General features: G+C 43.2%; 1 protein-coding gene across 1 annotated transcript in view; it reads right to left on the bottom strand.

The window, feature by feature from the left end:
• Positions 1 to 22885, bottom strand: part of CERS6 (ceramide synthase 6) — a 131313-nt gene that overhangs the window by 29330 nt on the left and 79098 nt on the right. Inside the window, exons 5-6 of the mRNA XM_056861264.1 lie at positions 6731 to 6781; positions 2908 to 3000 (exon numbers count right to left, since the gene is read on the bottom strand). Of these exons, the coding sequence (XP_056717242.1) occupies positions 2908 to 3000; positions 6731 to 6781 (144 nt within the window). The remainder of the gene's footprint in view (positions 1 to 2907; positions 3001 to 6730; positions 6782 to 22885) is intronic.

The raw sequence follows: 22885 nt of genomic DNA, 5'->3' as shown, positions 1-22885 counted from the left end.
GAGTATGCCAATTGTTTAATGTTGGAATAATAAGACATATTTGTTGGCCTCCTATACTGTCTTTATTGTATGGAATTAGTGAGGCCTCAGTGGAAGAAAAAAATTGGGGGCAACATGAACTTGCACAGGAATTGTGAATTTGTCTGACACCCTGTGGCAATCCCAGATGAATCTGGTGAATCTCCACTGTTCAGAAACGATGGCCAGTCACATTTAGATGATTGTCAATGTTCCCTTGTAATCTTTGCATTTTTGGACACCATCAACATTTTGACTGCGATTGTTAACATTTCTAAAAAGTGTTTGACAAAGTCCCCCACCAAAGACTGCTAAGCAAACTTCATAGTCACGGGATAAGAGGACAAGTCATCTTATGGATTGAGAGCTGGCTGAAAAATAGGAAGCAGAGAGTAGGAATCAATGGTGAGTTCTCCCAATGGCGGGATGTGAGCAGTGGGGTGCCTCAGGGATCTGTGTTGGGACCAGTGCTTTTCAACCTGTTCATCTATGACCTGGAGTTGGGGTTAAATAGTAAAGTAGCCAAGTTTGCAGATGACACCAAATTATTTAGGGTGGTTAAAACAAAATCGGACTGTGAAGAGCTCCAGAAGGATCTCTGCATACTGGAAGAATGGGCATTAAAATAGCAAATGAGATTCAATGTGAGTAAGTGTAAAGTGATGCATACTGGGACAAAAAATCCCAACTTCACATATACACTGATGGGATCTGTGCTGGCAGCGACAGACCAAGAAAGGGATCTTGGGGTGGTAGTGGATAGCTCAATGAAGATGTCAACCCAGTGTGCGGCTGCTGTAAAAAAGGCAAATTCCATGCTGGCCATAATTAGACGAGGAATAGAGAATAAAACTGCTGATATCATACTGCCCTTGTACAAATTTATGGTGAGACCACACTTGGAATACTGTGTACAGTTCTGGTCACCACACCTAAAAAAGGATATTACAGAGCTTGAGAAGGTGCAGAAAAGAGCAACCAAAATGATTAGGGGACCAGAGCAACTGTCCTATGGGGAGCGGTTAAGACGCTTAGGGCTGTTTAGCTTGGAAAGAAGGCGGCTGAGGGGAGACAAGATAGAGGTCTATAAAATTATGCATGGTTTGGAGAGAGTGGACAGGGAGAAGTTTTTCTCCCTCTCCCATAATGCTAGAACACGGGGTCATCTGCTAAAGCTGGAGGGTGAGAGATTCAAAACAGATAAAAGGAAGTATTTTTTCACACAACACATAGTTAAATTGTGGAACTCCCTGCCCCAGGATGTTGTGATGGCTGCCAGCTTGGAGGGCTTTAAGAGGGGAGTGGACATATTCATGGAGGAGTGGGTTATTCATGGCTGTTAGTTAGAATGGATACTAGTCATGCTGCGTACCTATTCTCTCTAGTATCAGAGGAGCATGCCTATTATTTTGGGTGCGGTAGAACACAGGCAGGATGGTGCTACTGCACTCGTCTTGTTAGTGGCTTCCTAGAGGCACCTGGTTGGCCACTGTGTGAACAGACTGCTGGACTTGATGGGCCTTGGTCTGATCCAGCAGGGCCTTTCTTATGTTTTTATGTACATTTTGGCCCCTAAAATCATCATATTATATTACGGTTTTCAGAGTACTAACCTAATACATATTTTATATTCAATTATCTACTGCATTGTGGTTTATATTCAAGTAATCAGGGTTGGCTCTGACAGGTCAACTGATTCCATCAATTAGCACTCAAGTTAAGTCAGGGGCTTATTAGCACAATTCTTTTTGTTTGTACTATTTTTTTTAAAAATCTCCAAAGACTTCAGGACCCAGCTCCTGTAAGAAAACCTTTGGAGTATTATGCCAGATCACATAGAATCTGTTCTTCTGTATAGTGAAGGCAATAGACTGCATGGCAAGCATGATTGCTGGGGGTGCTTGTGATCAGTACCAATGCCGTAATTGCACATTCCCTCTTCTAAACCTGTTCAGGGTTTATTATACCCAATGACTGAGAAAAGCTAGACCGCATCTGTTAAATGGGAAGGGGGTTAAATGTGGTGTAAACTTGACTTCCCCAGGCCTGGAGGACAAGCCGTTATTATTCCTGTCACTGCGATCTGCTAAATCCATGATGCAATAAGGACAGGAAGGCTGTAATTAACCAAGGGCGCTCATGACTTCATGCAGAATTTGACAGCTGTCAACTGGCAAATTAACTGCAGAGCACCTCAACCCTGCAAATAATACCTTGCCTCTTATCTTTGGCATTCTGATGCCACACCAAGGGCAAATGCTTCCCTGTAAGGACACAGCCTAATCTGAAAGGAGACCAGGTACTAACTGATGGTCCATGCTGTGGATGTTAAGAATTCCAGGCTGCTCCGTAAAAGTTGCCTGAGAAGGTCGGACCAGAACCAACAGGTTAAAATTAAATTGAAAGAGTTTCCGTCTAGACATTAGGAAGAATTTTCTAACAGTTAAAGTGGTTCCTCAGTGGAACAGGCTTCCTCGGGAGATGGTAAGCTTGCCTTCCCTGGAGGTTTTTAAGCAGAGGCTAGATGACACTCTGTCAGCAGTCCTCATTCTATGACAGGCAGCTCATGAGAGGGAGGGCATCTTGGCCATCTTCTGGGCATGGAGTAGGGGTCACTGGGGGTGTGGGGGGGAGGTATTTGTGAATTTCCTGCAGTGTGCAGGGGGTTGGACTAGATGACCCTGGTGGTCCTTTCCAACTCTATGATTCTAAGCACCTCTTGCTGCCAGAAGCCATTCACAGATGCCAGCGCAGCACCAAATTTCTGCAGCCGCACAAATAAGACCTTGCTAATTCAAGCGTGCAAGCTACTCATCGGTTCCCTCAAGGGTCAGCCAAAGTTTGCTTGGACAGCCTGACTGTAGTTTAAAACACTGACTGTTCACTTACCTTTCTTTTGATGTCAATGAACTGAGAAAACATTAACGACCAGTAGAATGATAGCTGGACTATGTAGTAATAATGAAGCTCAGGCGTCAATGGCTGAAAGGCAATGGGAAAAGAACAAAGAGGTTAACAAACAGTTAACTTGCAAAGAATTTCTAGATATTTTGCAAAGAACTTTCTAGATATTCACTAGAAAAAGAAAAAACCCACAGACCACCTATATTTTGTACCTCGCAGATCTCTTGTGGGTTCCTCCTCCACATTTAAAGTCTCTTCCTTATAATACCTACCTTCTTTTTTCTTTACAAATAAACACTAACTACATCTCCCTTCCTTTAATTGTGAAGGTACCATGTACTACATACAGGGAGAAGATTTTCAGCACACAGAAACCAGATTAAGGATTTTGAACAGTTTTTATAATTGAGACCTTTCTCAGGTGCACACACATCTCACGACAATCATGTTACCTTTGGACTATTTATGTCCATGTTCACTCGCCAAGAAGGTGAAGACTCCATAACACAGTGAGCTTTATTTACACAGGAGGCAGTAAACAGAAACAAAGACAGTGTTGTACACCATCTGGAAATGAAGAGATGGCATCTCCAACCGTTAAGATACCTAGTTAAAATCCATTGTTTTGTCTAGGAAGTAAGCATGGCCATGGAAATGTTTCATTGTCTAGTTGTACAAGGAAGCTCAAGGCTTCACTTGGTAGGGTCCTGTTTGGAACGTAAGAAGAGCCCTGCTGGATCAGACAAGGGGTCCATTGAGTCTAGCATCCTGTTCCACATGGTGTTTAACCATTTGCTGTGAACACACATGAACACATGAAGCTGACTTATACTGAATCAGACCCTTGGTCCATCAAAGTCAGTATTGTCTACTCAGACCGGCAGCGGCTCTCCAGGGTCTCAGGCAGAGAGGTCTTTCACATCACCTTCCTGCCTGGTCCCTTTAACTGGAGATGCCAGGGATTGAACCTGGGACCTTCTGCATGCCAAGCAGATGCTCTACAAATTGAGCCATAGCCCCTCCCCTCCCCCTGTGAGGGGGCAACAACCAGGGCACAGAGGTACAGGCGTCCCGACTCTAATGTTACCCTCTAGCTCTGGTTTTCAGAGGTTTACTGCTTCTGAATTTACTAGCTATTGATGAACATAACCTCCATAAATCTGTCTAAGCTCCTTTTAAAGCCATCTATTGTTCTGTGCATGTCTGACTAATCTGGGACTAGAACAGGCCACTGCTCCCCCACCTGTGCCTCACTGCAGGCTAGAATTAGGAGGCAGGGAGGGCTGAGACCATTGGACAAAATAGTCTTTTTCTTACCTCAAAATCTATTATTCTGCAGGGCTCAGTCGTTCATAAGTGCATTGTGCCTCAACAATGACGTGAACATAATAGTCTTTCCAGTCTTTCGTTCTCATTATGATTTTAAAACGAGTTTTGTATTTTATTTACAGATTCAACAAAGGCTTTCCAAATCTACCGCTTGGCTCTGGCAGTTACCGAGTGCATATTTGCACGGTTCTAATAAAAGAATCTAGGACACATAACTTGGACACTCTTGTGAATTTTTAAACACATATTTAATGCAAAGACAGACTGAGAGCTTGCTTCAATTTGGATGGTAATATCTCAGCTCTAGTCCTTCCGTTCTTTCCCCTTGCACTCCTGACACACCACCAGTGAAGTAGGTTAGGGTGAATGACTGGCCCAAGGTCACCCAGTGAGCTTCCATAACAGAGTAGGGATTTGAACCTGGGTCTCCCAGATCCTAAACAAACACTGTAACCCCTACACCATGCTAGCTGTGGACAAGAGCAGTCATTCTCAACATTCCATTGTTAGCAAGTATGTGGCAACGAGTAATTTTTAAAAAATCCAATATACCTGCTAAAAGGTTATCACCAAAACAATCCCTATCTTTAGGAGTGGGGTGGGCGTTCAATGGAACTGTATCTCCACAGATGGACAGAATTGCTCCTGTGTGTGTGTGTGTGTGTGTGTGTGTGTGTGTGTGTGTGTTAAGTGCTGTCAAGTCGCTTCCGACTCATGGCAACCCTATGAATTAATGTCCACCAAAATGTCTTATCGTTAACAGCCTTGCTCAGGTCTTGCAAACTGAGAGCCGTGGCTTCCTTTATAGAGTCAATCCATCTCATGTTGGGTCTTTTCCTTTTCCTAACATCATTGTCTTTTCCAGTGAGTCTTTGTCTTCTCATGATGTGACCAAAATTTCTCCTTCATGTCTGGAAGTGCCTTGAACAAATGATACTTATCTGTTTTTTGTCTTCAGAGTTTTGAGTGCTAGCGGAACACAAATAACCAGCCAGAAAAGAGAGGCCTTTCACTAAGAATGATCACCACATATTACTGGGCTTCCGACAGTTCATAACTAAGACGAGTTACACCCTTTTAATGCCACTGGAGTCAACGGGATTAGGAGGGTGTGACTCTGTTTAAGGCTGCTCTGCAAGTCTCTTTTTAAAGTTTTTCACATGCTCCTTGAAGTGTAGGATGTATCAGCTCCTTATAGATAAGCCAAGAATTTATTTTATAAGCATGAAGATGAAAGGTACAGCAATGAAAACACTTCTAAAATAAGAAATTAGTTCCTGAGATAGATGTAGTCAAAGTTAGACACCTGTGAAACCCCAGAATCCACTGAATGAGATATGATGCTTTTTTTATAATTCTTCTGCAACGTTATAATTATAATGGAAACATAGTGTCCTTGTGATGAAAAATGGAAATCCTGATAACTTCCTGAAATGGCTCATAATTAAAGGCTTAAAATAATTATCATCAACAGCTTTTTGCGTCAGGAGAAGGCACTGTCACAAATGGAATGGATCCATGAGACCCAACCCTTTAAGTGAGATTCTGAATACGAATTCTAAAGAATATTTCCTCTCTCCCACCCCTTTCTATTTCAGCAGTATTTAGCACCACATCAAGTGTGCAGAAACAGTTTAGAAAAAGGAAGGGCACTGTGGTGCAGACACAACTCTACACAGGATTCATAGGTAGGCTGACCATATTTCCTTGATACAAAAACGGGACATTGGGATGGCAAAAATGGGACAGGGGTTATGTAATATTAGTGTAACCGGATCGAAGCACTTTTTCTATGAGAATTTACCCAGCCATGCTTGCATGCAGCAAAAGAAATGTCAGAACGGAAGGAAACAAACGCTGGAAGTGTAATGAGGTGCAGAATGAGACAAAATAGACATTTTAATTAAAAAGACGGGACGGCCAGGAAATATGATAAAAACTGAACTGTCCCGTTCAAAATTGTACAGTCAGCCTATTCATAGGAGACTTTCTGCCCCACACCTCTATGGAGACAAGTCCTTGAGAATCTGCGCCTCGCCCATCTTTTTCATGCTTTCATGCTTTCAAAATAACAATCAGGAGCCCTGTGGTGCAGAGTGGTAAGCTGCAGCACTGCAGTCAAAGCTCTGCTCACAACCTGACTTCGATCCTGATGAAAGTCACTTTCAGGTGGCCGGCTCCAGGTTGACTCAGCCTTCCATCCTTCCGAGGTCAGTAAAATGAGTACCCAGCTTGCTGGGGGTAAAGTAAATGACTGGGGAAGGCATTGGCCAATCACCCCGTAAACACAGTCTGCCTAGTGATGTCACCCCATGGGTCAGTAATGACCCAGTGCTTGCACAGGGAGGCTACCTTTACCTTTTTAAAAATAACAACAGACCAGACACAGCTTTTTAACAGAGCATAACGTTTTCTCAGTTTTGCAGCAAATTCAAACAATTTATATCCATTTCCATGCAAAATAATAGCCCTCCTTTACCTGTAAAGGATATCCTATCCAGCACTGCCTGGTATTCCACCACCACGGACTCTTTAAAAAAACAGAGAGAGAATGAAGTGTAAACAATATGAAACATAACAGGATCCTCTATTCTACCAAAATCAGACAGTCAGTTTTTACCAATGAAGACCATATCTAAAAAACTGATAACCAGGAATTCATGTGGCTTACTCAGGTAAGTAGGATGCTCATTTCTTCACTAAATACATACAGAAGACTGTATTAGAAGGCAAAGGCATCCGATGCTGGATCACACCACTTAGCTAAGCATAACTTTTCCCATTTATTTGTATATGTTGTTGAGAGATTTTTCACTGCTGGTGTTCCTTACATGGCATTTATATGCTATTTAATGCACAAATTACAGGAAAGATTGCATCTATTTGTCAGGGAAATTTTGGCATGAGGAAAGACAACATGGAATGAAAATAAAGATCCACAGGTTTGATTTTGCACAGGGGGGGAAGTGAACTCCAAACAGGGCTCTGAACTGTGACGCTGCACCCCTATATCTAGCCCAATATTGTGTTGGATCCTGCCTAAAATTACTACCTGTGCAAAGGGGGGAATTCCATGAATTTTGTTCGCTGCATTGGGATCTTAGAAGTATGCTGATTCTATAGGCAGACATTCCAGTTTAACTATCATGGCTAACAGCTATTATTAGACCTCTCTGTAGTACATCTGTCTAATGTTTTTTTTTAAATAAAGTCATTTAAAAGTTCTATTTTTCATAGATGGGATCCAGAGCGCTGCAACCAGAGCTCTGCTTGGGGAATGGCGTGTTACCATTCCCTCCCTCCTTCTACAGCTTACCGTGCAACTGCAATGCTGCCCCTGGGGAAAAGGGACCCCCCCTCCAGAAAGACTACGGGGCATGATATAGAGGAGGGGGGGATCTTCAGTGCAGAGGGATCAGCAAAAATTACTCTCACATGAACACATAAACACATGAAGCCGCCTTATACTGAATCAGACCCTCGGTCCACCAAAGTCAGTATTCTCTACTCACACCGGCAGCGGCTCTCCGGTGCCTCAGGCAGAGGTCTTTCAAATCACCTACTTGCCTAGCCCTTTAACTGGAGATGCCGAGGATTGAACCTGGGACCTTCTGCATGCCAAGCAGATGCTGTACCACAGAGCCACCCCCCCTCCCCTAGACCCTTGGTCCATCAAAGTCAGCATTGTCTACTCTGACCAGCAGCGGCTCTCCAGGGTCTCAGGCAGAGGTCTTTCACATCACCTACTTGCCTAGTCCCTTTAACTGGAGATGCCCGGGATTGAACCGGGGACTTTCTGCATGCCAAGCAGATGCTCTAGTACTCAGCCACCACCCTCTCCACTCTGCTGGATGAAATAGTCTTATGTGGGTGGAGGATTAACTTTTCCTCATCTACTTCTCTAAGAAGTAATTATTTCATATAAACTGTATCAGCTGCAGACGGATCATATTTCCTATGCTAAATATTCCTTACCTATGCTATTTTTAACTTAGCAGAGGCCTGATTTTTTTTCTTTTAGGAAACAGAATCAAAATGTAGAGAGATGACTATTCAGCGTGTTCAAGATTACCCAGAGGCAAAGTAATAGCAAGGAGAGTTAAGACATACTGCAATACATTAGTAAACATAAATAACTCCAACAGCCCTTTCCCTTCAGAAGAACCAAAAGTTGACGGGTAGAAACAATCTTCATATGCTTTATGATTATTTGCACAAGATGTCTGACTATTGACCCTCCAAGTTCCTGGAATGCAAGAACATGAAATCCCCCCCCCCCTAAATAAAAAGCATTTCCTGACATTTGAAGAGAAGAGTAGATATTTTATGAGATTTTTTTTCTCATGCTGTCAAAATACAAATATACACGATATTACATTTACAGGAATTGGAGAAGGAGATCATCATATTTTTAGCTTTCAGTGGAAAGAACCTCCTTTATGAAAAAAAACCCCCACAGTTTTAAATTAAAACTTAAAGTCTCTCCAACATCTCGGTATAAAAATCATTCATATTCCCCAAGGTTCTGCCAGATTTAAGAAGCACACACTGACTCTGCGTTATTTCACTTGGCCAAGGAATGGAATATGGGGGAAAGGTACAGGCTGGCTCAATTCACTCTGGTTCCTATTGATTCCTGCAGGATAAAACAGCTGGAATCTGAGATACACTTGGGGGGGGGGGTTTCTCCTCACCCCAAACACTGTGGTAATTATAAGCAGAACGCACATGTATACTTACAGGTATCTCTAAAGACAGCTTTATGTACCATTGTTTGTCTCCTTGTTTGTCAGGTCTCCTGTGGAGATCTTCTGTCCAAACCAACAATAAGAGATTGGCATACACTAGGAAGCACTTTCACACAGCCCAAATAATGCACTTTCAATCCACTCTGAAGGTGGATTTTACTGTGTGAGCTGGCAAAATTCACTTGCAAACGATCATTAAGGTGCACTGAAAGTGGATTGAAAGTGCATTATTTGGGCTGTGTGAAAGTGCCCCTTAGTGTGCACAAAGTATGCAAAGACAATACACACATAAAACTTTCATTCTGCCCAAACATACCTCCCACATGCAGCTTCCTGAAAGCTGTTGCAAGCTCGAAGGAATCTTGAGCAGTCAGTTACTAACTGAATATCCAGCTTTGCCAGCAGGGATGCCAGCCTCCAGGTGGGACTTGGGGATTTCCCAGGGATTACAGCTCATCTCCAGACTACAGAGATCAGTTCCCCTGGAGGAAATGGATGCTTTGGAGGGTGGATTCTATGGCATTGTACCCCTGAGATCCCTGTCCTCCCCAGGCTCCATCCCCAAATCTCCAGGAGTTTCCCAGCCTGGATCTGGTAACCCTACCCCCTGCCTCCACCAGTGACCAGAGAGATCCTGGCAACCCTATTTGCCAGACAGGGTCTTGGCCTTGGTAGGTATCTAAAGTGTCTAATGTAGTAGGAGATCTGTTATTGACTAGAACTACAGTCCCAACTGCCACACAATTAACAAGCATGCTGTTATATAAGGCAATTCAAGTTTAAGGGATGGTTACAGATAGGGTTGCCAGGTCTCTCTTCGCCACTGGCGGGAGGTTTTGGGGGCAGAGCCTGAGAAGGGCAGGGTTTAGAAGGGACTTCAATGCCATAGAGTCCAATGGCCAAAGTGGCCATTTTCTCCAGATGAACTGATCTCTATCGGCTGGAGATCAGTTGTAATAGCAGGAGATCTTCAGCCACTACCTGGAAGTTGGCAACTCTAGTTACAGATAATGAAACTATCATTTGATTTTTGCTTGGCTCTCTCATAATTGGGAAGGGGGAAGCAGGCAGGAAAAATAAAATTCCCTTCCATCAAATGGCAAAAGCCACCATCTTGAAGCCTAGACACCACACTTCATGATTCCTGAGCAATGATTTAGCCTTAACGATTCATTATTGCCAGCGCATACAAACAGAGAGGAAATCCTCAAGGCTGTACAGTAAGAGGTTCAGGAACCATTTCCCCTGACCTAGCTACCAAAACAAGAGCCCCGAGGCGCAGAGTGTTAAGCTGCAGTACTGCAGTCAAAAGCTCTGCTCACAACCTGAGTTTGATCCCGATGGAAGTTGGTTTCAGGTAGCTGGGGAAGATATATGCTGTCTGAAGCCCTTGGAGCAGTGGTTCCCAACCTTTTTTTGACCAAGGACCACTAGGACTTTTTTGTTCGGTGCAGAAACCCCAAGGTTCAAAATAAAAATTCTGAGAATTTGAAAATAAACTTTAATCATAACTGTTAAACATTAAACTTAGAATAATATTTGAATATATTTTTATAATAGAGAACTTTTAATTGAAAATATTAATTTATTATGGGTTTATAACTTTGTTTCGTGGACCTTAATTTAGTTCTCACAGACCCCTGGGGGTCCACGGACCCCTGGTTGGGAACCAGTGCCTTGGAGGAACGGTCGGATATAACTGTACTACAGAGATATGGCAAAACAGAACTAGATTCTTGTGCAACATAAAAATAAACTCCTTGAAAACGAATTGTTTGGCTACCCAAAGCTTAACAGCTATGCAAGGGGTTTCTATTATTATGCAGATGAACCCAACTGAGATATTCTGCGACACAGAAACCCCTTCACAATTATCTGCTTGTCTGCCAAAAGGCTTTCTTTTAAATATTTTTCACATTGTTTAGGAGTTTCTATTCCTCTTGTTGGGAAGACCCAACAAGAGATGGATTGACTCTATAAAGGAAGCCACGCCCCTCAATTTGCAAGATCTGAGCAAGGCTGTCAAAGAGAGGACATTTTGGAGGACACTGATTCATAGGGTCGCCATGAGTCAGAAGCGGCTTGACGGCACTTAACACACACACACATTCCTCTTCAGATTATCTGTTCCTGTTTCAAAATCAGAGCCCCTACGTGCCCCAAAGCACCTTGGCAAAACTAATAAAACAACAGTCCTGCTAATATCTAACCCCAGGGATACTTTTAACATATGCCTGTCTAATTCTAAGGGTACAAAATATAAACTTTACCACAGATGCAGTAACACGCTCATAATTACCAGCCAAAAGATATAACAGATGAAAATAATGTGAATAGCAAGGGAACCTGGTCAATAAAGGCAATGTATATTTAGCTCTTATAGACTAATACAAATAACAACTAAACACAAAACAAGATAAAGTTTCAGTTTCAGCTCTACCACAAGGGCAGAGTCTCTGGGGATGGCTAATACCCTCGTAGGGACCTGACAGCCAATAAATAAAGTTGATGAAAAATTGGGACTGTTAGAGAAGTGAAATAACTTGGCAAAACAGGGAAAAGGGGGCTGAAAAGCCCATCCAAAAGGGAAGGGGGGAGAAGACCACATCTCCTAGAATCTAAATTACTGTCCTCCTGATCTAATCTCCTCAATGATTCCCAAGCCTTCTTTCTAACATTTGGCATATCAATAGAAGAGAAGGACAAATTAAACCTTAAACTCAATAGCTTATCCTCTATTAACTTATCCCAAGGTGATCTAAGGGAGTCAAACTGAGAACCTCTTAAGAACTCTGATAGAGACTCACAATCTAACAAAAAGAGTTTGAATTTTACTGCCGCAATTCAAGCCGTAAGAGAAATGTGACTACAACCAGTTTCCAGCCGCAAATTAGAATTTGAAATGCATTTAGGAGCTCACAGAAGAGTACGCAAGAATGAAAGAGTACAGCACTGCCTCCAGAGTAGCTAAAGCTACTGAGATCCAAATAGGGGCTCCATACGGTAAGAAGGACAGGATTTTTGCTCGATAAACCCCCTGAGCCATCAGAATAGACTCACCCCCAGATTGGAAAAAACACACACCTTGTGATAGCAGCTAAATGAGCTTTCATTCCTTCCAAAACATTATTAAGACTGGAACCACCACAAAACAGTGCCTTCCAGACCCAGCCTGGAAAGGTAGTCCAGAAAGATACCATGATCAATGGCATCAAAAGCCACTGAGAGGTCCAGGAGAATCAACAGAGTTGCACTCCCTCTTCCATCTCCCAGCACAGGTCATCCACCAGGGTGACCAAGACTGTTTCAGTCCCATAACCAGGCCTGAAACTGGACTGAAAAAGATCCAAACAATCTGCTTCATCCAGGAATGCCTGAAGTTGACCACCATTTCAATCACCTTGCTCAAGAATGTAACATCTAAGACTGGTAGATAGCTGAAATCTCCTGGGTCCAGGATAGAGTTATTTAAGGCTGTGGCCACGTCCCCTCTCAAGTAGGCAATAACGATCCCAGTGCATCATGCCAAAGTCACTTCTGGATTTGCGCCAGAAGTGACATCATGGTGTTGCTATAACACTGATTTTTCCTCCTTTGCCACTGCCACCTTACTGAGCAGGGGTGGGGGGGTCAGGGGCTGCCCTCTGGAGGTCTTTTGCTAATGTTGCGGCCCTCGTACCATCCCTTAAAGCAGTGTCAGGGCAGGGCTGGCTCCACTGCATAAGATCTCAGCAAGTGGAGAGCATGAACCTGTAAAAGGCAGATGAGAAGAAATATCTTCTAAATGTTTTGGGTCAGATTTCCCGCCCCCCCCCCCAAGCATGTCCAGTTATGCCAGGCAAATTTGATTGCTTGTGGTTGGGGCAGGATTTGCAATTTTGCCCTCCACCCAATGAAACAATGAAACACCCAATGAAAAGGTTGTATTTCACACAATACATAAAATGTGGAACTCCCTGCCCCAGGATGTGGTGATGGCTGCCAACTTGGAAGGCTTTAAGAGGGGAGTAGACATGTTCATGGAGGAGAGGGCTATCCATGGCTTCTAGTCAAAATGGATACTAGTTATGATGCATACCTATTCTCTCCAGGATCAGAGGAGCATGCCGAATATATTAGGTGTACTGAAACACAGGCAGGATAATACTGCTGCAGTTGTCTTGCTTGTGAGCTTCCTAGAGGCACCTGGTTGGCTACTGTGTGAACAGACTGCTGGACTTGATGGACCTTGGTCTGATCTTATGTTCTTATGAAACTTGAGTTTTAGTGTCATTCTGGTACTGTGCCCAATCACTGCAGCATCCAAGAACAATAATGGATGCCCAATTTGCTGTCATTTACCAAGAACCATCCCACTTCTCCGTATGCAAATGTCTGAAGTCCGCTGTTCTCATTTCTCTCTGCTCTTGTTTCTTTTTCTTAAAAAAAAACCCAACCCAAACAAGCTCCCCTAAATATTCTCTTAAGACTGAAAGAACATCAAAGAATTTTAAAGTGCTCCGCAGAAAGAAAAAAGTCTGTTCATTAACTAGGTGCCAGAGGCCATTTCGCATCCATTGTCTTGTCTCATTATCTTTGGAAAGAAAGGCTAATTGAGCTCAAGCTTCTGGAAGGCCCCAGAGCAGAGATCTACAGATCTGTCTCAAAATACTGCTTTTTATCAGGTATTCAAAAGAAAGGTCAGGATTAATACTCCAAGAGGTGGGGGGATATAGTAACACTGCATACAATTCCACTCTTAATTTTGATGACAGACAGATAGATAGATAGATAGATAGATAGTTTATATAGTGCAACTCTCCCTTCTTCTAGAGGTTTTTTTTTTTTGAAAGTCAGATTGGGGCATCTGAAAGTCTTGCCCCAACAACAAGTTTTCCTTGTGGTGAAAATTTTTTTATTGGAAAATATTATTTTAATAGGTTTACCAGAATACACAGCTGACTCAAAAAGAGAACTGGCCACCTCCCCCAGCCCATAATAATGGTATTATTGCAAACCAGATCAGAAAACTGGTTTCTATGCTTATGCAACATTTCACTAGAAATTCAAAGGTGTCTGATTTCAGCCGACTGAAACCCAAAATTAGCGACCGGGCCTTTAAACAGGCTGCCTGTGTAATATTTCCACAGGATCTTTTAAAAACCAAAAACACAAAACCCAAACTTGTTTGTCACATTATGACAAACAAGTTTGGGTTTTGTGTTTTTGGTTTTTAAAAGATCCTGTGGAAATATTACACAGGCAGCCTGTTTAAAGGCCCGGTTTCTAATTTTGGGTTTCAGTCAGCTGAAATCAGACAGCTTTGACATATTTCTACAGCATACAGTAAAGCCCTGAACTGGATGGCCCAGGCTAGCCTGATCTTGTCAGATCTCAGAAGCTAAGCACGGTCAGCCCTGGTTAGTATTTGGATGGGAGACCACCAATGAAGTCCAGGGTTGCTGTGCAGAGGAAGGTACTGGCAAACCACCTCTTTTAGTCTCTTGCCATGAAAACCCCATAAGTCGGCTGCGACTCGATGGCACTTTACACACACACAGTTAAGTGTCCCCATCGTCCGTTTAATCCCTTCTATCAGAAAATCCATTTGGGTCAGCAAGTTTCTTTTCCTCTGCGCGTTAAGTTGGTACACATTCTGGCTGGCCTATTGAAATAAGTATTTCAATCAGAAGGACTTCAAACCCCTTCCTACTCTCGCCCCTTCCGATCGGATCATCCAACACCTGCATCCCCTTGACACAATAACCACTGAAGTGCTCCAGCGAAATTGCATTGCCATGGCAGCACACAAGTCTCCCCTCTTGAACACCCAAGGCCCCCTCTAATACAATGTTCCCATGCCAGATTTAACCTTTCCATATCGGGTGAATGCAGAAGCTGCGACTGCATATGTTGAAATACAATTCTGCAGCATCGTTCCTCCTTCCACCCAAGATAAAAAACAGAATACTCAGGGCAGATTTCTAGCGCAACTTTGATTTTTGGATGCCATGGAAGTACCAGTATGAGCCCTTCTCAGCTGAAAAGAAGAAGAGGAAGAAGAGGAGGAAGAGGAAGAAGAAAAGAGTTGGTTTTTATATGCCGATTTTCTCTACCACTTAAGGGAGACTCAAACCGGCTTACAATCACCTTCCCCTCCCCTCCCCACAACAGACATACTGTGAGGTAGGTGGGGCAGAGAGCTCTAAGAGAGGTCTGACTAGCCCACAGTCACCCAGCTGGCTTCATGTGTAGGAGTGGGGAAACAAATCTAGTTCAACAGATTAGCCTCCGCTGCTCATGTGGAGGAGTGGGGAATCAAACCCAGATCAGAGTCCACCGCTCCAAACCACTGTTCTTAACCACTACACCACAAGAGGTGTGCTGCGTGGCTTGGGGAGGCTTATGGGGGCCCTTGCGCCCAGGATGACACCACCGAGAACACTGTGCAGGGGGGAGACATAAACTTTTTTTTAAAGTTCAGATTAAGAAAAAAAATTCAACTTATTTTGAAAATAAAACAGTTTCACATTGGCCTGTGCCAAATCAAGCCAAGGAATCCAGCCCATTTCTTGGACTCGCAGTCAGTAACATTGGATGCATTTCACCCACAAGCAATGCAAATGGGACACCTACCCTTTTTATCTATTCTGTAAACACCTTGCTTGCCAGTACAACAAAGTGGGTAGCAGGACTAGGGAGCAAGGGATCTGTATGAATCATTCTCTATAATCATTCTGAGACTGAGTAGCATTAAATGAGGCAATGAGGAACTTCAATTAAATTTTATGACTGGAACAAAATTAAAATAGTTTTAAAATGAACAATAATTTCTTCAGTGTTGGGACACTGTGTAAGCCTGGTACTGAGAGATAATATCTGTACCCCAGATCAACGACTCTACCCTGTTCTCATGGTATAGTAATGACACCTTTAGCTTTGAAATCTAAATGTATTATGAACATACAGTACAATCCTATGCATAGTTACTCCAGTCTAAGCCCACTTACTTCAGTGGATCTGTACTGGAGTAATTCTACTCAGAAATGCACTATTAAAAACAAAACACAGAGATCTTTACAACCAAGAGATTCAGGGGAACAAACTGAACTTGCACCAGAGAAAATACACTTTCTTCAAGTAAACCCATCTGGTGTTGGAGGATCTGAACACTTTCCCCCAGGTGCCTAGAAATCTGATTACAGAAAACCCATTAAGCCCAAAATCAGAACTGCGAATTACTATTCATGGGTAAAGGGGATTATTTCCCCTTCAGGAAGGGGTGCCATTGCAACTTCAAAGAGAATTGACCATGGGTACCTATTGGCTAATGTCAGTAACATCACATGACATGACACCATACACCGCTCCCTGTCCCAAACTTGCAACATCATAAAATGCCGCATTTATTTCCCTCAGTCTGCTCGAGCCTGAGTGCTCGCCTAGACTTTAAATAATTAAAACAAATCGAAAACTTTTTGATACCAGCAGGGCTAGTCCCTGGCAGGAAACACTGCCCCACTATTTCATGAGCCTTTTAACTTCTGTCTCTAAGGTGCGCGTTATCCACTGTCTCCTACACGGGCTCGCCACAGCGCTAAGCGAAAGGGTCCAAGTGCGTATGTTGCAACCCAATCTATAGCTTTCCTACATCTCAGAAACGTGGTTAGGTCCTGGTCCAATGAGAGATACTTCCAGAAATGCAAAGTAGGTCAAGGATGGCATGTAGAATTCTGTCTGTTCCAAGGCCCTCGTGTACTCGTTAATAATTAAACGGAATCATCTTTATATATTTACTTTCCTTCCCAACAGGGATCTGTAACACCCTTGCTAGAAATGTGCATCTGACTAATTTTGACAAGCAGAAAATTTCCATCTTGTTCATTCGGGAGGAGCTGCTTCCCACTTCCTAGGGCACACAACTTAAAGCAGGATTTTGGACATCCCTGCTGACTTCTCCCTTCCCCTTCGGCAGAGTTAACTCTGTTTCTCTGGTCCATGCATTATTAGCAATACTTGGAGGCAAAAGAAAGGAGGGGAGGCAAACCTACGGCACCCAGTAATTCTGAGGAGGAGGAGGAGGAGGAGGAGGAGGAGGAGGAGAAGAGTTGGCTTTTATATGCCGACTTTCTCTACCACTTAAGGAAGAATCAAACCGGCTTACAATCACCGTCCCTTCCCCTCCCCACAACAGACACCCTGTGAGGTAGGTGGGGCTGAGAGAGCTCTAAGAACTGTGACTGGCCCAAGGTCACCCAGCTGGTTTCCTGTGGAGGAGTGGGGAAACCAGCCCGGTTCACCAGATTAGAGTCCTTCGCTGTAAACCACTGTTCTTAACCACTACACCACGCTGGCTCTCAAGGTGCAGATGAAAAGTTGAGTTCCTCAACAGCACTGGCTGGAAAATTGTACCCGAAGTTGCGCTTGTGGTCCACCCACTTACATTGATTCAGGGCTTCTACTGCTAGCTACAAAGCCCATATCACAGAATGGTTTAAAAGCAACTGTGTGCCAGCCCCCCTCCCCCATATCACAATACACATGTAACTCATAATGGAGATTTTAAAAAAAGAAATCATAATAAGAATAGGGAAACATTTTAGTGGGTAACATTTTTGTAAAAGAGGTCAAGGGAAAAAAATTAACAAAGCTAAGGTTTCAGCCAAATGCATTAGTCCAACAGCAGATCCTAAGTGTGTAGATTCCTGATAGGTGCATTTAGTAATTCAAAGGTTTATTGCACTGAAGCCTAACTGATCAGAGTTGGGCCTGCAATACTCAGCCGGTGCTACATGAACTCTGTACTGTATTCTTCTTCATTCCCGTAACACTATTATAGCCTATTCCTGAATATGTTTCCTAGGAAATCTCCCACTTAACTCAGTGGGGCTTATTTCCTAGCAAGCCTTATATCACCATAAGTATCTTTACTCAAACCCTGTTGAATTCAGTGATGAGTAATGTCCTGGCCAGCAAGCAGAGGATTGCAGCACTCATTTGCAAAGAGCTTCATAATCTTGGCTTGGCTATTACAACGTCCTGTTAAGCAGGCCGCCGGTGTCCCTATGTTACTGATGAAGAATGGAGGCTGAAAAATAGCTCAGGGGCTTCCTTGCAGTCTACATCAGGGGTGAGCATGAACCCAGGTATCTCAGGTCACCAGCTATTTGATCATTATTGATCCAGGGCTATTATAGTTTAAAGAAGCCAAACATGTGACCAAAAAAACAAAACCAGAATCAGCAGTTAAGGGGGAAACACAGCACAGGACATTTTTTTCTTATGAACCCCATCCAAACCTGATGCTTACCACAAAAAAATCCCTTTGAATTACTTGTTCAAAGGCCAGCGTGGTGTAGGGGTTAAGAGCAGTGGTTTGGAGCGGTGGACTCTGATCTGGAGAACCAGGTTTGATTCCCCACTCCTCCACATGAGTGGCGGAGGCTAATCTGGTGAACTGGATTGGTTTCCCCACTCCTACACACAAAGCCAGCTGAGTGACCTTGGGCAAGTCACAGCTCTGTTAGAGCTCTCTCAGTCCCACCTATCTCACAGGGTATCTGTTGTGGGGAGGGGAAGGCAAGGTGATTGTAAGCCAGTTTGAGTCTCCCTTAAGTGGTAGAGAAAGTCGGCATATAAAAACAACTCTTCTTCTTGTCACTGTGTAGGTAAAGGTAGTCCACTGTGCAAGCACCGGGACATTCCTGACCCATGGGATGACGTCGCATCCCAACGCTTACTAGGCAGACTGTGTTTATGGGGTGGTTTGCCATTGCCTTCCCCAGTTGTTTACACTTTACCTTCAGCAAGCTGATAGGGAAATGAAATATTCATATCTTGAATCTCCCGCATCAGCAGCCTAGCTGTTCTACTGAATTTTAAGAACTAGGACAAATCAACCAACATTCATGTGTAAGAATAGATGGTCCTGGCAACACAGCCAAATATAGCAAAATATGAAATCATACTCCTCTTCAGTAACCTGAAAAGGAATTTATTTTGTAGCACAAAACTCTGACTCTCTCTTTATATCTTGCAGGCACCATCCCATGTTGCGATTCATTTAACTTATTTGACAAGGAATTAAGTAATTTAGAATTTATGATGTATGCTTATTAAAGCTGGGAGGTGCAAGGGAAAATTCACAGTCTGCTAGGGCCTAAGGAGGCAGAGAATAAGCTGAGATGTCATGTCGGAAACAAGTAGGGACAACCCCAGAGGAGGATGAAAAAATAGTTACAGAGTCATGAGGATGGGTGAAAAGTTGTGCTGAATAGTGTTGCCACCTCCTTGACGGAAAAGGGCAATGTACGATCACTCTGGTATCCAAGCCTTGAGCAGTAGAGACAAAGGTACTAGAATTTTCTTTTCTTTTTTCTCTCATAATACTAGAACGTGGGGTCATTCGCTGAAGCTGGAGAGTGAGATATTCAAAAAAAGATAAAAGGAAGTATTTCTTCACACAACACATAGTTAAACTGTGGAACTCCCTGCCCCAGGATGTGGTGATAGCTGTCAGCTTGGAGGGCTTTAAGAGGAGAGTGGACATGTTCATGGAAGAGAGGGGTATTCCTGGGTACTAGTAAAAATGGATACTAGAGCCAGCATGGTGTAGTGGTTAAGAGCGGCGGTTTGGAGTGGTTGAGTCTGATCTGGAGAACCGGGTTTGATTCCCCACTCCTCCACATGAGCGGCGGACGCAAATCTGGTGAACTGGATTTGTTTCCCCACTCTTACACACGAAGCCAGCTGGGTGACCTTGGGCCAGTCACACTCTCTCAGCCCCACCTACCTCATAGGGTGCCTGTTGTGGGGAGGGGAAGGGAAGGCGATTGTAAGCCGTTTTGATTCTTCCTTAAATGGTAGAGAAAGTCGGCATATAAAAACCAACTCTTCTTCTTCTACTATATTGGGTGCTGTGGAACACGGGCAGGATGGTGCTGCTGCAGTCGTCTTGTTTGGGGGCTTCCTACAGGCACCTGGTTGGCCACTGTGTGAACAGACTGCTGGACTTGATGGGTCTTGGTCTGATCCAGCATGGCTTTTCTTATGTTCTTATGATTATGAATTGTGTTAAGTACAGCTCACATGAAAATTATGAAAAGCTCACCCTCCTGCTTTTGGCTAAATAAATACAAAGCAGTAACATTTCACTTTTTTTGCCATCAAGTCACAGCTGAATTATGATGACCCCTTATGGGGTTTTCAAGGCAAGAGACATTCAAAAGTGGTTTGCCATTGCCTGCCTCTGCATAGCGCCCCTGGTATTCCTTGGTGGTCTCCCATCCAAGTTCTAACCAGGGCTGACTCTGCTTAGCCTCCGAGATCTCATGAGATCAGGATGGCCTGAGCTATCCAGATCAGTGTTACGTTTCACGTATATATTAATTTATATAAAAACAAATGTACATCTGTTCACATCACGTTTGATCCGATAAGTAACCAGCTGGGCACAAAGGAAAGGCACAGATGCATTTCAAGTCGCACTTTTAAAAGAACATATAATGCTAAACTTAATTAGTGCATCACCTGCATCTTTGTTATCTGACAAAATGCCTTTATGTGTAGTTGTTCATGCTCTCGACTCCCCCAACTGAACTGACTTTCCAACTGAATGACCCCATCACCAACAACTTGCAAAGCTATTTTCATTGCAAAGGTTGTCCCCTGAGGCACTTCCACCTTTCTGTTGCTGCAGTCCCAAACCACAGCGGATCTTTCTTGCTGACTAAACACATCTTTTGTTTCAATGCATGCAATGTATTATTTTATTTTTTTTTGCCCTGGATGACTTCTCTCTCTTTTTTAACCTATCCAGAGTACTGTCTGCATGATTTACTTCTTTTCAAATATCTGTATCTTGGAGGAAATCCAATAAAGCTTTTTATTGGAAGTCTAAAACTTTCAGACACTCAAATGGTAACTCCTTTAAATCACCAGGAAAAAATCCCAAACAAAACAGGGATTATCCTTCCATTATCAAGAAGACCACAGGAAATCAAATGACACTGGTCTGGTTAACTACTATACCTGTGGGATTAGGAGTCTAAACACCTGAATGGGGGCACTTTCAAGAGCAGAATCTACATTGTCTTCCCCATTCCAGGCAAAAACTCTATGATCTGTTACAAGATATTCATTAGCCTGTAACGGGGAAAAGTACCAGCTCACTAACAGGTAAGATACTTGCGGTGTGATCCTATACAGAGTTACTCCACTGTAAGCCCCTTGATTTCAATGGCATTTTACTGCAGTAACTCTCCACTGCTAGTTCCCCAACGGTTGACCACACCTGTAGCTCTAGAGGTCTCTTCCCCACCCCGGGAGCACCTTTATCAACATCTTTAGCTTCCTTCCACCCAGATAACTCTTCATGTTGAATGGGAGTTACCAGATGCCATTGATCTTCAATATTACAGCACAAACACACTGCCATGGTCAAAGGAAGATTTTCCATCAGTTTCCACCGATAGTTGGAGGGCTTCTCCCTTCTGACACTGTAACATCTTTAATACTTTTAATTAAATGATTTGTGATTCTTACAATTACAATGAAGAGAGGAATTATCAGTTTTGTGGTTCGGGAAAAAAGGCCACCTGCCAGCTTTATCTGCAGAACTGAAGAAGGAGGCCCAGCATCCAATGAAGTCAACAGGATTTACGGATCCTACTGTGTATGGGATGCAGCCTTAGGATTCAATCCATCAAATTGTTCAGCTGGCAGAAGTCCCACTTTGAATAAGGAGTTTATTATTACAAGAACAAGCCTTTATGAAAGAGTAAACTAAGTGCTTGCTAGAATTCTAAGTATCCAGAGGTGTCTTCTGGTGTTGAGGGGCACTAGGTTGCTTCCCCAAGATCCATTCCTCTAGCACGGGCACCTTCTCTGGCACCAGGACCCTTCTCCTGATGAAAGAGGTTCTTCTCCCGATTGGAGAGCCTCTTACATCAGGGAAAAACATCACCACTAGCAGAGTAGATTACCAGGATAAGTACATAAGAAAGGTCATGTTGGATCAGACCAAGGTCCATCAAGTCCAGAACTCCGTTCACATAGTGGCCAACCAGGTGCCTCTAGGAAGCCTACAAACAAGACAACTGCAGCAGCATTATCCTGCCTGTGTTCCTAAGCACCTAATATAATAGGCATGCTCCTCTGATCCTCGAGAGTTATCTTTATCTGGAGAGGATCCTGTCATGTGTGTGTAAATGCAGGACAGAACATTTCTAGTAGCCCTCTAATTTTGCAAGTGATATTTCTGGGATGGGGTGGGGCAAGGTTGCTGGTCTTTAGAAGATATGAGAATATGGCATGCAAACTGACCATTTACTAACAGGTACTGAAATGATTTCTCAAGACTGGGTTTCAGTTGCCCTTTGGAAAGGAGTCTATAAGTCGAGAAACAAGAGCATGGTCATAAAGAACTTACAAAGGCCGCAGGAATTGATCAGGTAATTTAAAACCCAACCTCTCTGCTCTAAACCCAAGATGGTCATTTAACCCTGCCCTACTCTTTAATCTCCTTGCTGCTTCTTAATCAAGTCCTGTATTCTCTTTTCAGCTTCAACAAGGGGTCTTGTTCTTTCATCTCATCTATACTGTGTGTGTACATTTTTATTCATTGTATATTAAATAATGATAGAAAGGAAGGCTAACATGCAAACAGAGGAAATAAGGGGGGGTTAATTCTCAGCATGTTGATACTTTAAACAAAATGAGGTTTGTTGGCGCAACTCCAGATCCAGTATAAGGCGGCATAAATCTCTGTTTAATTTCACAAATGCCAAATTAGCATGTTAAGAATGAGAGAAATTTAAATTAACAAATTTGCTGAAAGGCCATGTAGCTCACAAAGGAATATTGCTATGTAAGCAAGGGGAACTACCAGAATACCATATTAGCTGAAG

Source organism: Euleptes europaea, chromosome 15, assembly GCF_029931775.1.
Source record: "Euleptes europaea isolate rEulEur1 chromosome 15, rEulEur1.hap1, whole genome shotgun sequence".
Lineage (NCBI taxonomy): Eukaryota > Metazoa > Chordata > Lepidosauria > Squamata > Sphaerodactylidae > Euleptes > Euleptes europaea.
This window is presented reverse-complemented; position numbering and strand designations above follow the sequence as displayed.